The sequence below is a fragment of the Schistocerca nitens genome, chromosome 11 (genome assembly GCF_023898315.1).
Source record: "Schistocerca nitens isolate TAMUIC-IGC-003100 chromosome 11, iqSchNite1.1, whole genome shotgun sequence".
NCBI classification, from domain to species: domain Eukaryota; kingdom Metazoa; phylum Arthropoda; class Insecta; order Orthoptera; family Acrididae; genus Schistocerca; species Schistocerca nitens.
Window position 1 is genome coordinate 73,537,748 of NC_064624.1, and position 16,639 is coordinate 73,554,386.

Sequence of the window (16,639 nt, forward strand, 5' to 3'; positions counted from 1 at the left end):
TTTGAGATAAACCTTTCTCCCTTTTTCTTATATTCCTATTAGTCCCATATTCAGGGTTCTTACAAGGGAACATCCTGATCAACCCCCCTCAGATTTATTTATAAGTTGGCATAGTGGATAGGCCTTGAAAAACTGAACACAGATCAATCGAGAAAAGAGGAAGAGGTTGTGTGGAACTATGAAAAAATAAGCAAATATACAAAATGAGTAGTCCATCTGTATGATAGGCAACATTAAGGAGAATCTGAGCTCAGGAGCGCCGTGGTCGCGTGGTTAACGTGAGGAGCTGCGGAATGAGAGGTCTTTGGTTCAAGTCTTCCCTCGAGTGAAAAGTTTACATTCTTTATTTTCGCAAAGTTATGATCTGTCCGTTCGTTCATTGGCGTCTCTGTTCACTGTAATAAGTTTAGTGTCTGTGTTTGGCGACCGCACCGGAAAACCATGCGATTAGTAGACGAAAGGGCGTGCCTCCCCAATGGGAACCGAAAACATTGGATCGAAAGGTCACAGGTCAACCGATTCTTCCACAGGAAATATTCATTGACCTTGTTATTGAAGTAGCGAGCTATATTTGCTGGATTCATATTGTCCACGGAATACATCTCACGTATTTAATGCACTGTCGTCCAAAGTAGCGAACAGTCAACTGGCAGCCAGGGAGCCTCGTTAGCAGGAATACTCTCTCTTCCGTGCGCTGTAGTCGACTGACGTCGTGTGTTTCGATGTTTGTTTAGCTGTAGCGTTCCCATACTACGGCGCAGTTACCTCGCATCCGACGGGCCGACGGACAGATAATAATTGTCTGAAAATAAAAAATTAAACTTTTCACTCGTGGGGAAGACTTGAAGGAAGGACCTCTCGTTTCGCAGCTACTCACGCTAACCACAGGACCACGGCGCTCGGGAGCTCACACTCTCCTTGATGTTGCCTATCTTGCGCATGGACTACTCAGTTTGTATATTTTGCTTATTTTTTTTCATGGTTCCACACAACTTCTTCCTGTTTCCTCGATTGATCTGTGTTCAGTTTTTCAAAGCCTATCCACTGTGCCAACTTATAACTAAATCTGACGGGGGGTGCGATGGGGAGGTTCCCTTGTTAGAGCAATTTGAACCATTTCGCTACATATGATGTTACGTATAATCTCACTCAGGTCGCACTTCGACTCTAAAGAAGGCCACGCCTGCAGATTTTTTATGCGTAAACCAGCGTTTTTGGAGACGCTCCGTCACGTGTGAGAGTGGAACTAGTTGTCACCCTAAAAGCGTGCGGCAGACGCTCGGATGAATGGACAAGCGCGCCGGCCGCCAGTCAGTGTCACTGTGGCGGTGGTCCGGGCGGGTGACGCCACACCCGCTGTGGTTGGCTCAGCCTGCGGAAAGGCTTCCGCCCCCCCCCCCCCTTCACCGGGCCTCTCGCACTCGGCGCGTTCGCGGCTCAGCCTCGACAGCCGGCGATGCATCCAGGGAGCGCGGCCGCTTCCCTGCTTGTCCTGCTGGCGGCCAACCACTCCTCGCTGCTCCGCTGCGCCTGCGACCACTTCGCCAACGTCACCGACGTCGACGGCCGAGGCGGACTCAGTCACAGTCAAGCGGAGATATGGACAAACTACTGTCTCCACCAGAGTGAGTACTCTGACCTACAGTAGGCGTTCACGCCGCGTTACGGGCCGTGCAGTTTTGCAACTACTAACAGGCGGCTTGGCTTGCGCACACTTTTATGAAGGAGGGTGAAACATTCTCTGCCCGGCAGTGCAGGACTGTGTTTGTAACGGGCGAAAATGCTCTTTGCCTTCACCTATTTAGGTGTATGGAATTTGTCGAAGCCTATTCCAGAGAGAATGTATCATGAGCTATCAGAGACGAGATACTGGCATAAGTAAAGCTGTGAGGACCGGGCGTGAGTCGTGCTTCGGTAGCTCAGTTGGTAGAGCACTTGCCCGCGAAAGGCAAAGCTCCTGAGATCGAGTCTCGGTCGGGCACACAGTTTTAATCTGCCAGGAAGTTTCATATCAGCGCACACTCTGCTGCAGAGTGAAAATCTCATTCTGGAAACATCCCCCAGGCTGTGGCTAAGCCGTGTCTCCACAGTATCCTTTCTTTCAGGAGTGCTAGTTCTGCAAGGTTCGCAGGAGAGCTTCTGCAAACTTTGGAAGGTAGGAGACAAGGTACTGGCAGAAGTAAAGCTGTGAGTACCGGGCGTGAGTCGTGCTTCGGTAGCTCAGTTGGTAGAGCACTTGCCCGCGAAAGGCAAAGGTCCCGAGTTCGAGTCTCGGTCGGGCCCACAGTTTTAATCTGCCAGGAAGTTTCATATCATGAGCTGTGATTTGCAACGTCTGAAAATTACCGATCTAGAGCTCTCATACCCTTTTCATGAGCAGAAAAGGTATCGCACGTCCGGCCCCGGATCTAACCACGAGGGCCGATGTGCCGGTCAGCCTGGACATGGTTTTTAGGCGGTTTTCCACATCCCCTAGGTGAATACCGGGCTGGTCCCCATGTACCGCTTCAGTTACGCGGCTCGCTGACATCTCAACACATTTCGCACTCTTCCATGGATTACACACGATGCAGACATTTCGGCTGCACTAATTCTGTCCCAGGGGGTACGGGGTAGCGGCAGGAAGGGCATCTGGCCACCCCTTAAAGATTAACATATTAAATCGGATTAACGATGGCTGACCCTGCGCAACTGCGGGACATAGTTCAAGCGATAGATAGATAGATAGGTAGACAGATAGACAGATAGATAGAAGGTTTCGCAAGTGAGTGAGAATATGTGGAGGGTGGAGGGTGGCAAACACAATGGATAGCTTCTACATTAACAACAGGAAATCGTGTGAGGTTGTGGCATACCCTACGTTTTACTCACCTACTGAGATTCAGACATCACAATACAGGGCAATTCAAAATAAATACAGCGATGACAAGTGGCTGAGAAAATTTAATGTATAGCGGTACATCCCCAAGTATTACACAGAATGTAGAAAGAACTTCCCATTTCCGCAAGCGCAGTTAACCGGAAGCTGACGCATGCGCGGTGATACATAACGGAACTCGGTGCGGGACAGCAGACAGAATATTCGGCAATGTTTATAAAATAAAGGGATACGAGAAAACATTTCTGAAGTGAATAAAAAAATCACCTTGTAGTACAGCCCAAAGGACCTTAATTAAATATCGCTTAAAACTCTATGATACGTATTTTTAAATTTTTTTGTTTCAAAGTAATGCTTACATATTTCCCTTCGCGCCCCACCCACAGACCAGAATGGGATAAGGCAAATTTGTTGAAAACTTATTGCGTGAAATTGTACTGAATATCATGTTAAAACTATGACAAAGTTCTTTAATGAACTGCTTAGAGTAAGTAAAATAGAATCTTCAAAAAAATTATTTACAATAATAAAACAGTGTAACGTCATTTTGAAAAATGTACAATTATTTTTAACGCCTAGTACCAAGTTAATGTTACTTTACGTTACTAAATCCCATCGATTGTGCAGCAGCTGTATTTTCTGACTTGCGAATAAAGAACACAGATGCCCAGTAATAACTCCAACAACCTATTAATGACCAACTAGACAAGTTTCTCTCTCAAATCTGTGTGATAAGCCGGTTCTTTCTGCCAGTCGATAGGTTAATGACCTGGCAAAGAGATGAATGACTGTTGGGGTAAAGAGTCTGCTCTCTCCATTGACTACAGCTTCATTGCCACCTCGTATTCTTGTTCTGCACTGAACAAATTTTGAAATTTTCCATTTGTTCTGTCAACTCTGTACTTGGTATCATTCTTAGCTTTACGAATCTTCCTTTTCAGCGTTGATTTGGGAACTTTAAACTCCTTGGATACTTTTAAACCCCAATTCAGAAGGTAATGGAGCTGTAACTGTCATTTCCATTGATTTAATGTCCCATTTCTTTATATCTGTCATTTAATACTTCACACTATCTAGTAAAGCAAGGGGGGAAAAATAAGTAATTACTTTGACAACAACTTGTGTCAAAGAATGACTGGCGAGGAAGTGACGCTGTAGCATTATTTCCGCTCCAAGAGCAGATTTCAGGTTAGAGACTTTTATGGACTGACGGATTTAGACCTATTATGTAGCTGACGTACGGGGAACTGCATGTACTTTAAGATTACGTGTAATTCTGTGGCGTAAAGCTAACAGTTAACGGTTCGTCGTGCTTCGAAATTCACCGAAAGTTGTAAGAACGCAACTGAAAACGTAAAGAACACCCGTTCACTTACAACTCGCGCAGCACACAAACTCGAAATGGCTGTCGCAGCTTGTCATCCGTTCAGAGACACAGCCTCACGTCAATACAGCAGCTAGCAGCAGCGCTCTCCATCTTAGAAAACCGCACACATCCGTCGTGTCCCGCTATCGCGTTCTGCTCCGATTTCCCCTAACTGGAAGGCCCAGTGTCACAAGAGGAAATGGGGGAGTTCTCCGTGCGAGAATTTAAGAATAGTTGTTTCGTCATCCCATGGCAGAGAAGCTCCCGGCAGCGATACAATTAAGCGGCTTATCCAAATGCCGACAATGACGGATTGTGTCGGCAGTTTGGCGCAGCACATGTTTGGGCAATGGAAGAAATACCGGCCGGTGTGAAACGGACTATCGCTGCCATCTTGTCAGTTTGAGCTAAGGATATCACGTTGAACACCTGTTGGTTACATACGGCTTTTTTTAAACTTTCTTTTGTATTTTCTGCAGTTCTTATCAAAATATCGCTAGTCGTTTGCAATACTATTTGCAGTTTCAAGCACCCAGTCAGAAGACTTCTTGCCTCCTTTCAGTCGTATTTGTCGGGGATCACTCTGAGAACGAGACACCACACAGTGAAAACTATAATTATTAATATCAATAACAATAATTCGTTTTTGTTATGGGCAACGTCAGGCAAAGCCACTCAGTCGCTGACCATATACCAGTCAAGTGAGCTTCTAATTTTGCTGAATGATCTGGTATGATTTTTTTTTCTAGTAATTTAATTGAAAGCTTTGTTGCTTTGGTAAAAATAAAATTGGTTCTTTTTGTCGTGACAGAATAAATTACTATTAATCACACCAGATTTGTCGGAGAACAGCAGCAACATGTGTAATTGATCCAGCTTTAAGAAATGCTATTACCTTTTAGCGGAAAATTCGTGCGGTACTCTCCGACGTTAGAAAAGTCGTGGTGTTCCGTTCGGAGCAGGAGGCGGCTGTCTTTTCTCATTCGCGATATCGAAAATTACTAAAAAATGAACAGAAATTTTTTTTTCGGAGGAAGATCGCGCGGAGAAAACAGACAGAAGTTACATGAAAGAAACCTAAGGGACCAACTAAATGGATTTGTACGAACATATAAACGAAACTGAAAGAACTTGGAATAAACACTATAGCGATGTCGTCACGACAGCCTCCTGTTCCGACAGAACACACGCTGGATCATAAGCTGCATAAATCTTTTAAACAGAAAAGATTATCACAAGTACAATTAATGAAAATAAGGTTGAGAGATTTTCTTTGAAATTAAATAAACATCAAGGCTTCAAGTATTATATTATGAAACGGAAACTTACATTAACATGGCCACCCATTGTGGCGGTGGAGCGAATTTTCATGATACACATTCTCACTTGTTTGTGGCTACATATATTTTTAATCACTTAAACTCTTAAATTTAAAATAAAATGATGATATCAGTATGGAGCACAATACTTTTGCGTCCGACTCGCAACACATTCACAGAACAGCTAGAGAGCGGCGCGGCTCCCTGCAGAAGTAAAAAATTGGCAATTGTTATTTTAAAACATAGGTGCATCGTTTTTCTTCTCTGATCGATAGCAGCGTATAACAGTTTATAGCTATCGTGATATTCTGCGCTTTTCAGGAGCGCGGCAAAGATATCTGGCTACAACATTCATTGGTATATGTTAAAAGTTCGCACATACTGACGCGAATATGGAAAAAAAAACTTTTGCATGTTAAAAATCGCAGTGATAAAGGCTGTAATGTCACAATGCCTCCCATGTGAGGCATGATGATTCCGGAAGGATCATCAGGACTCACATGTAGTTTCAAGACATTACTGTGTTTTATCATCTGTTTACTTTCGCTCTAACATAAAATTGGAATGAGTTTGTCATCTAGTTATTTTATGCTTCCAGTACAGTTATGAAAACAAATAAAGTCTTTCAGTGTCTTTTGTGCACTTTGGCACTTCTCTCAGTTCATTGTAAGGTGACCTTGCACTGTTATCTTAATTGCTGTTACTGTGAAACAAAATATGACAAAAAAACAATCTTAAGTCTAACACACACAAAGATAAATGAATAATACTCTATATAGAAAACAAAACATGTCAGTAGACAAACATACACAGATACATTGAAATAATTACTTAAACAGTCCTCTAAAATTGTCTGTGACCTGTTTGGTCTCGTAATGTTTTTTTATCCGTTTCATTAGATTCTTTTAGAATGTCGTTGTTAATCAGGACGTTTCACTTGACACTACACTGTACACTTTTATTTGTGACGCGCTCACTTAACCGGAGTCTGCAACGTCTATTCTCGTTCGGTGAGCGGCGTCGTCCGAGAGGTCACGACCCTGGGTAGCGTCTTTTTTGTGTTCGCTCGTGTTGCCTCTCTAGTGTCTCGCATCAAGCGTCATGTCGTTTACATGCAAATAAACAGAAAGAAACCTGTGTTAGGTTCGTGCTATAATGTAGACTTACAGGTAAAGGTTTTATAGGATTCTGGACAGGATTGATAACCTTCCCTTCCAGTTAACGTTTCAGTGCTCAGTAATGCCTTGTCTTTATTTAACTATCTACCGCAAAATATCCGACGTGACTGATTAAATGGAAATTAATTTGAAGCTAAGACTTCTCTTTTTACACATTTCATAAAGTTCATAATTAAGTTTCACTGTGATAGCTTTAGCAATGTCTCTTGCGTAGTTGTGAGACGGAAAACATTCTAAGGTCAATGACACGCCCCCACAGCGCGCGCGTCGGTTGTGTTTCAAATGTTAATTGTTGAGTCCAATTGCAAGCAGCTCCGCGCTGTTGCCGGTTACTAGTCCAGTGCAACACGCGCTCGTGTATGCTCGTATGAAGTTTAACGTGTGTCACTCGCGCTCTGCTAAAATGAGAACACGCGGAAAACACACATCTAGTGTCCTTTCTCCATCGTCGATCGGCGTATCGAAAACTTGGGTGGAAAATACCACCGTCTGCTTCGAGGATTTCACACGACAGTCCCTGCGACCTGCCATGCTGCTTACACACAGGTAAGTGAAGCCAACGTTTTACATATAGTTTGCAAAATGCTTTGCTGTGATCGCTGTCACTACCTGCACTTGCGTGTACACATGTCACTGCACACGTATTTTGTACACTTTATCACTCGCATTTTGTTTAGAACGTCTTAGGGTGTCTGCAAATTCACATCTCCCATCTCACATTGTGATTTCAAAGTTCACAGTTCAAGTTACTCACAGGTAAATACATTACAAGATTAAACAATGTCCATAAATTACATACATACATACATACATTTCTTAAGTTTGCTTACAGTCACAAAATTCTGTTAACCTTCTCAGTCACGCCACGCCGGATTAGCGTATTGAATACCACTACTTGTGCATCAAGGCACGATTATTTCGGTTATTCTCTCTCCCTTTTACAAAGGTAAATATTTTTTTTAAAACAAATGTTTTAAGCAGCTTGTTATTTCGTTTCTCTTCAAAATTTAGTGTCACTGTTTATGTAGAGCACAGATTGAACCAATTCTGTCTCTACTGGTCGAGCATACTCATGCATTTCTCTCCGGAAGATTCATGCTTCATAAAGTTACTGGCTGCAAGTACTACTCGCGGAATGTATTATAATCTCTCAACATTGCTACTCGCGATACGCGATTAGAACAAAACTTTCGCTAACGGATCTCTCCCACAAATTTCGTTTCCACTTCAACCGTCTAAAGAGCACTCAGATGAGCCTGTCAAATTCTAATCCTCACTTTTTTTTAATGGGATAGGGTAGGGAAGTGGAAGAGGAGAGGATCAAATATGAACATAAATATACTATATACATATACAAATTCTAGCACAACTACACTAGGATATTTTTGTGACCTTAGATGCATGACATGCGTCACGTGCGCCTTCAAGTGGCTATTCTTTAATCTAATATCAGATCTTAGTTTTATTATTATAATGTGAGTCATATCTGGTGACAGCTTTCTAGTTTCTCACGCTTCCTTCTAGGCGCTTGTCGGGCTTGGCTGTGAAATAACTAATTACTTTAGTGCATCTTACATGTTTAAGGAAGAAACGTTTACCATCAGGAATACTTCAGACTTGTCAGTACGACGTACATGTTTCCATGTAGTGGCACTCTCGACTACATGACCTAACAGCTGTTGTAAAACAGAATAAAGGAAATGCTTTGTTGCTTAGCTATTAAATCTTTATGAGGCTTACTGTTCGTAGATGATACTTTGAATCTGAGATTGAATCTCCTGAAAACTATCAAATACTACGTGATACTCTCTCTCTCTGTTATTTACTGCTTTTGACAGTTCAAACACTTGGCTACACAAATCTGTTTAATTCTAAAGATCGCGCTAACAAAAGGTATAGTTCATGGCGGTGTTACAATAACGCACAGTTTACACGCAATAGGCTGTACTCTGTACACTTAAAGACTAACATTCCATCTTGAGGGCTGAAAAAGAAATTGCTTAACCTAATATTTCACATACATATATATTCATTGGAGTTGGAAGGTGGCAATCTGCTACTTCCTTCCGTATCTCCTTTCACCAATAACGGCATTCCTCAATGCCAACAGCCAACTTGGACTGCTTACACCTATGACTAACTTAAAACTAACTGAGAATCTATCCTCTCAAATGGAATGTGCTTTCTTTTTCGTACGCCATAATAAATCAAATCTTCAATTACCTCCATAGTTTTTTCGCCAAAGTGTGAGTACTCGTATTGGTGTGTTTGAATACCGAGGTGTTTCACAGGTTAAACCTTAGGCTAATGTTCCTTTGCTTGTTACTTTGCCTCGTTATACTTCTTGAGATCCTGGTGGTGATACAATCCTTTAATTCTGCCAGATGCTGGATCCGCTATTAGATAACATCCTGTATGTGGTTTTCTAATTACTACAAATGGTCCGTCGTACAATAGCCTCCATTTCCGATTTCTTTTCAACAACTTCGATGGCTTATAATGTGTCCGTAAAAGTACCTTTTTCATTAATATCATATGTAAGAGCCTTAGATACTTTCTTGTCATAAGACTTCTTGCGTAGATTCGCCTGTACAGCTAAGGATAACAATGCTTGCCTTTAGTTTTCCGCTTTCTTGTGATGCGACTGATTTGATTCTTCTGTCACATCACTTGACCATTCTCGCTGGTTTTTTACCCGTTGTGTGTGTTGATTTGTATCAAACCCTTGTTGGTACTGCACTTGGTTACCAGGCTGAAAAATCGGTACATTACTTGCCTGCGTAAAATATACCGGTGGATTGTATTGTTTTCTTGGTTTATTGTTATTGTATCTAAAGTCCTGTTTTGGTGGCGTGTACTGTTGTTGTTGCATGAATGGTTGTTGCTGAGGCGTGTATTGCTGTTGTTGCTGGTGTTGTGGCTGCCCATAGGGTTGTGGTGGAGGTAGCTGACCTCCGCAATTTTGATTGTTGCAACGTTTACCCTTGTATTTGTTCCCATTCTGGTAGAAGTTACTACCGTTATTGTTTGATTGGTATGGGGCATTCCCGTAATACTGTTGTTGCGTGTTGTATATTGGATTGTACCGTTGGTTGCCGTAATGCTTGTTTTTGTGTTTACCATTACGGTAACCATTGTTTCGGCCTCTATTGCGGTTATTGTGCTGTTTGTTTCCGTATTGTGTTTCGTGTGAACCATTTCCATTACTACCGTTTCCATTCGAATACGTGCCTGCGTTGTTGTTCTTACGGTTAGCATTCGCACGCGCGTCTTCGTGTATAAGATCGAGCGAATCAAGGACGGATAAAAATGCATCCTGATCTTCCTCTGAAACGTTCACTAATTTTTCGCGTATGGAAATGGGTAGTTTTGACTTAAGAATCATAATAACATCTTATGTTGTTATGGGAGTGTCCCAATATTGTATCTTTCTCAAGTACTTTTCAAAGTACCGGCGAAGTCCGCCACTGTTCGAATGGAAAGGTTCGGCGTTGTAGACCTCTTTGCGTAGGCGTTGCTGAACACCTGCGCTCCAAAATTTGCTTAAAAAGTTCTTCTCAAACTCGCTAAATGTTTTGCACTTATCAACCATCTCGGTTCCCCATATAGCACTCTCTCCTTGTATGTATCCGGTAATGAATTGTATTCTCTGTTTGTCATTCCAGGCTGCTGGAAAGACTCCTGAAAAGTTCTTTAGGAAAACGACTGGATGAATATTTCGCTTTTCCGGTTGGAATTGTTGAAAAACTCTGTGTTTCAATACACTCTCCTCTTTCATGAGGGTTGTGATTGTCAATTGTTCAGTGTTGTTGTTGTGTGAATCGTTAAATTCATTTTTAAGTCGCGGAGTGTATTGTGGTGTGTTGTGTTGTTGTGTTGTCTGGTATTGATGTTCATCTGGCTCAGAAGGTAGTGAGTGTTTCCCGTCACTATGGTTATCATACTGTAGTGTTTGAATTTGCTGTTTCAGGTCGGATATCTCATCTGTTACTTGCTTCCGCCATTCCGGCAAATCCCGGGTAAACACTCGTCTAATTTGGCCTAGTTCAGTACAAACAGTGTCTCCTGAACTGCCGGGTGCAGATAATATGTCTAAGGTTGCGGATTTAACAACATCTTTCAAGTCGCGTGTAACCTTCTCCTCAACAAGCTTCTCTTGTACATCAATCCATTCTTTGTAATGTTCGGTAAGTGCTTTAGTGTGCGAAGCAACACTACTGTTAACTCTTTCCTCAATAGTTCGGTCCGAAATGTCATTCGCCATTGCACTTACTTTTGATTCTACAGTGGCTACCGCTGTCGCTAACTCGTCTACCTGTCGTGCAACTGTTTTATACGCAAGTTTTACCGAATCGGTTTCTTTGCGACACGCTTCGATTTGAGTTGTGAGATTCTGACCAATGTTATCAATTTTGTTATTCAGAGTGCTTATCTGTGTTGTCAAAGTGGTTACTTGATCCGTGACGTCACCCTTAACCGAATCTATCTGTGCCGTGACGTCACCCTTAACCGAATCTATCTGTGCTGTGACGTCACCCTTAACCGAATCTATCTGTGCTGTGAGAGAGCCTACTTGCGTAGTGAGGGTACCTACTTTCGCATCAATGATGGTATTTACGTCATTCCTAACTGAGTCAATCTGTGTTGTCATATCCGTTTTCAACTCTGATAAAAACTTGTCTCTGTCTTTCTCACGTTGTTCGCGATCACGTCTGTCTAGTATCAATTCCTGTAACATTTTGACAATGTCAACTGATACCGTTATCGGTGAGGTGGGTGTTTCCTGCTGAGTGTCGTCCACGTTAGCTATCTCTTGTCTGTCGTCTGTCCTGGCCGTCGTTCCGCGTGAGCGGAGTCGGTAATGTTTGTTAACAGTGCCGTCGCTTTCGTCTGCAGAGTTCGCGCTCGATTGTCCGTCCGCCATAATGAAATTCAACTATTGCCAACTTAAAATGGGTACTGCCAACTGAAATTCTGATTGTCAATTATTCTTGCCGCGCAAGTTAAAGTCGCGGCGCGTTCGTTAAATGTCTAATGTTACGTGGGTAATAAATGACACACGTCTGTAGCAAAAAGACAAGATGGAGTCAACGCCGTTGAAACAATTGATTGCCAACGCTGTTACACAGAAAAGACTGAAATGGCATCCATCTTGAACTTACACGAGAATACTAACTACAGTATAAAACAAATAAGCCAAGCAAAAGGTTACAGAAAATGTTCAAATATTTACGTAGAAAAAAAAGTGGTTTTTTTTTACGTTCAGCTACAGAAAGGATAGAGTGAGGTCGAATTTGAAGGTCAATGAGCTACTCTTTAGACAGAACTGTGGTAAACGAAAATTTGGTACTCACTCGGCGTTGTCTTCAAAACTGCAAATCTGCGTCTTATTAAATCCCAAGATATTTGTGTAAATACCGCGTCCTTCAAGATTGCGTATATTTATTGCTCATCCGTAATTTTATGCAGCATTGGGTTCCAAAGAGCGATACATGAAATAAGACAATCATATATTAGTACCGTGACACATTCAATATTTTAGTCAAGTCCCTGTTCGGGCGCCAGATCTGGTATGATTTTTTTTTTCTAGTAATTTAATTGAAAGCTTTGTTGCTTTGGTAAAAATAAAATTGGTTCTTTTTGTCGTGACAGAATAAATTACTATTAATCACACCAGATTTGTCGGAGAACAGCAGCAACATGTGTAATTGATCCAGCTTTAAGAAATGCTATTACCTTTTAGCGGAAAATTCGTGCGGTACTCTCCAACGTTAGAAAAGTCGTGGTGTTCCGTTCGGAGCAGGAGGCGGCTGTCTTTTCTCATTCGCGATATCGAAAATTACTAAAAAATGAACAGAAATTTTTTTTTTCGGAGGAAGATCGCGCGGAGAAAACAGACAGAAGTTACATGAAAGAAACCTAAGGGACCAACTAAATGGATTTGTACGAACATATAAACGGAACTGAAAGAACTTGGAATAAACACTATAGCGATGTCGTCACGACAGCCTCCTGTTCCGACAGAACACACGCTGGATCATAAGCTGCATAAATCTTTTAAACAGAAAAGATTATCACAAGTACAATTAATGAAAATAAGGTTGAGAGATTTTCTTTGAAATTAAATAAACATCAAGGCTTCAAGTATTATATTATGAAACGGAAACTTACATTAACATGGCCACCCATTGTGGCGGTGGAGCGAATTTTCATGATACACATTCTCACTTGTTTGTGGCTACATATATTTTTAATCACTTAAACTCTTAAATTTAAAATAAAATGATGATATCAGTATGGAGCACAATACTTTTGCGTCCGACTCGCAACACATTCACAGAAGAACAGCTAGAGAGCGGCGCGGCTCCCTGCAGAAGTAAAAAATTGGCGATTGTTATTTTAAAACATAGGTGCATCGTTTTTCTTCTCTGATCGATAGCAGCGTATAACAGTTTATAGCTATCGTGATATTCTGCGCTTTTCAGGAGCGCGGCAAAGATATCTGGCTACAACATTCATTGGTATATGTTAAAAGTTCGCACATACTGACGCGAATATGGAAAAAAAAACTTTTACATGTTAAAAATCGCAGTGATAAAGGCCGTAATGTCACAATAACTAGCTCCGCAGATAACGAAGAGATTGATGAAATGTGTGATGAGTTAAAGAAATTATTCAGACATTAAAGGGAGACGAAAATTTAATAGTATTGGGTGACTGGAATTCAATAGTAGGAAAAGGAAGAGAAGGAAACGCAGTAGTTGAATATGTAATGTGGATAAGGGATGAAAGAGGAAGCCGCCTCGTAGAATTCCGCACAGAGCATAACTTCATCATAGCTAACACTTCGTTCAAGAATCATGAAAGAAGGTTTTATACATGGAAGAGGCCTGGAGATACTGGAAGGTTTCAGATGGATTATACAATGGTAAGATAGGGATTTAGGAACCAGGTTTTAAATTGTAAGACATTAACAGGGTCAGATGTGGACTCTGTTCACAATCTATTGGCTATAAACTGTAGATAAAAACTGAAGAAACTGGAAAAATTTGGGAATTTAAGGAGATGCGACCTGTATAAACTGATAGAACCAGAGGTTGTAAAGAGTTTCGGGGAGAGCATTACGGAACGATTGACAAGAATGGCGTAAAGAAATACAGTAGAAGAAGAATGGGTGGCTTTGAGTGATGAAACAGTGAAGCCAGCAGAGGATCAAGTAGGTAAAAATACGAGGGCTAGTAGAAATCCTTGGGTAGCAGAAGAATTACTGAATTTAATTGATGAAAGGAGAAAATATAAAAATGCAGTAAATGAAGCAGGCAAAAAGGAATACAAACGTCTCAAAAATAAGATCTATAGGAAGTGCAAAATGGCTAAGCAGGGATGGCTAGAGGACAAACGTAAAGATGTAGATGCACATATCGCTAGAGATAAGATAGATACTGCCTACAGGAAAATTAAAGTGACCTTTGGAGAAAAGAGAACCACTTGCATGAGTATCAAGAGCTCAGATGGAAATCCAGTTCTAACCAAAGAAGGGAAAGCAGAAAGGTGGAAGGAGTATATAGAGGGTCTATACAAGGGCGATGTACTTGAGGACAATATTATGGAAATGGAAGAGCATGTAGATGAAGATGATGTGGGAGATATGATACTGTGTGAAGAGTTTGACACAGGACTGAAAGACCTAAGACAAAACAAGGGCCCAGAAGTAGATAACTTTTCATTAGAGTTACTGATAGCCTTGGGTGAGCCATTGCTGACAAAACTCTACTATCTAGCGAGCAAGATGTATGAAACAGGGGAAATACCCTCAAACTTTAACAGAAATAAAATAATTCTAATTCCAATGAAAGTAGGTGTTGACAGATGTGAAAATGTTTGTTGGAACACGTGAGGCAATACTGACCCTACGACTCATCTCAGAAGATAAATTAAGGAAAAGCAAACGTACGTTTCTAGCATTTGTAGCCTTAGAGAAAGCTTTTGACAATGTTGACTGGAATACTCTCTTTGAAATTCTGGAGGTGGCAGAGGTAAAATACAGGGAGCGAAAAGCTACTTACAATTTGCACGGAAACCAGATCGCAGTTATAAGAGTCGAGGGACACGAAAGGGAAGCAGTGGTTGGGAAGGGAGTGAGTCAGAGTTGTCGCCTATCCCCGATATTATTCAATCTGTATATTGAGCAAGCAGTAAAGGAAATAAAAGAAAAATTTGGAGTAGGAATTAAATTCTATAGTGAAGAAATAAAAAATTTGAGGTTCGCCGATGACATCGTAATTCTGTCGGGAAAAAACCTGGAAGAGCAATTGAACGGATTGGACGGCGTCTTGAAAGGAGGATGTAAGATGAACATCAAGAAAAGCAAAACGAGGATAATGGAATACAGTGGAATTAATATAGGACAGCGAACGGCAGCGCGTTTGTTGCCTAACTGGCGAGATACCGACAGAAAGACGATGAAAATTACAGGCGAAATACAGTTCAGAGGCGCATCACAGTAATCAAAGCACGAAAACAACGATGTGCCCATTACACTGCACGGTCTATACTCTGTTCATCATAACAACAAACGTGATGTAAACATTACGCCATGTATCCTTCCGCATTGCTTGAATCTCATTGGACTTCGTTTCTCGTGAAGCGGAAGGCAAGCTGTGTCCACTACGATCACAACGATACGTTTTACGATACAAGGTGAAAAGTATTTAAACGACAAACTCTGGGAGGTTGTAGGGCACATCAAAACAAATATTGCCGGCCGCTTGTGGCAGAGCGGTTCTAGGCGCTTCAATCTGGAAATGCGCGACCGCTACGGTAGCAGGTTCGAATCCTGCATCGGGCATGGATGTGTGTGATGTCCTTAGGTTAGTTAGGTTTAAGTAGTTCTAAGTTCTAGGCGACTGGTGAGATATTAAGTCCCATAGTGCTCAGAGCCATTTGAACCAAAACAAATATTTTTCCCTATTGTCATTTTTTCCTATGAGGATTATTTAAACAGGTGGAGGCCGTATTACGCTCTTCAGTTGTTAGATGCCGTATTACGATCTTCAGTAGTTAGAGGTCGTATTACGCTCTTCAGTTGTAGTCAACTGCTGTCCACCAGTGTAGTAGTGCATTGTCTCTGTTTACTAATGGAGCGATACACCTGGACCGAGTACACTGGTATGGTTGGTGCGTAATACGTAGCGCACCACAACGGACGAGCTGCACAGCGGGTTTATCAACAACAATATCCTAATCGCCGTATCCCGCATCATACGACCTCTGCTGCTGTGTACCGACGTCTGCGTGAGACCGGGCCATTTAGCAGATTACCTGGACAGGGACGCCGTCGCACGGTAAGAACGCTGCAATATGAGGAAGCTGTCTTGCAGCATGTGGAGCTGGATCCTTCAATCAGCGCTCGTGCAATTGCACGTAACACGGGGACGAATCAGACGAATGTAAGAACAGTCCTTCGAGACCAATTGTTACGTCCATTTCACTTACAGCGTGTCCACAACCTGGAACCAGTTGATTATCCACCCAGAGCACAGCTTTCGCAGAGGTACCTGGAACAGTGTGAAATGCATCCTGTTGCATCAGTTTGTCTACCGATGAAGCAACGTTCGGGCTTGATAGAGTCTTCAACATGCACAATTCGCATGTTTGGAGTGAGGAAAACCCAAATGGCACAGCTACTAGCGCTCATCAAGTGCGGTTCTTCGTTAATGCGTGGGTCAGTGTTGTTGGGAGCTGTTTAATTGGGCCGTATCTGCCACCTAGGCAATAGATAGTTAGATAGATAGTTAGACAGATAGACAGATAGATAGATAGAAGCTTTCGCATGTGAGTCAGAATATGTGGAAGGTGGAGGGTGGCAAATACGATGGATAGCTTCTACATTAACAAA

At 41.9% G+C, this 16,639-nt stretch overlaps 1 protein-coding gene across 1 annotated transcript in view; it reads left to right on the forward strand.

The window, feature by feature from the left end:
• Window positions 1-1,456: 1,456 nt before the first annotated feature.
• The window catches only part of LOC126212659 (uncharacterized), a 140,709-nt gene continuing 125,526 nt past the window's right edge, over window positions 1,457-16,639 (forward strand). The window contains exon 1 of the mRNA XM_049940082.1: window positions 1,457-1,625. Coding sequence (XP_049796039.1) covers window positions 1,457-1,625 — 169 coding nt within the window. The remainder of the gene's footprint in view (window positions 1,626-16,639) is intronic.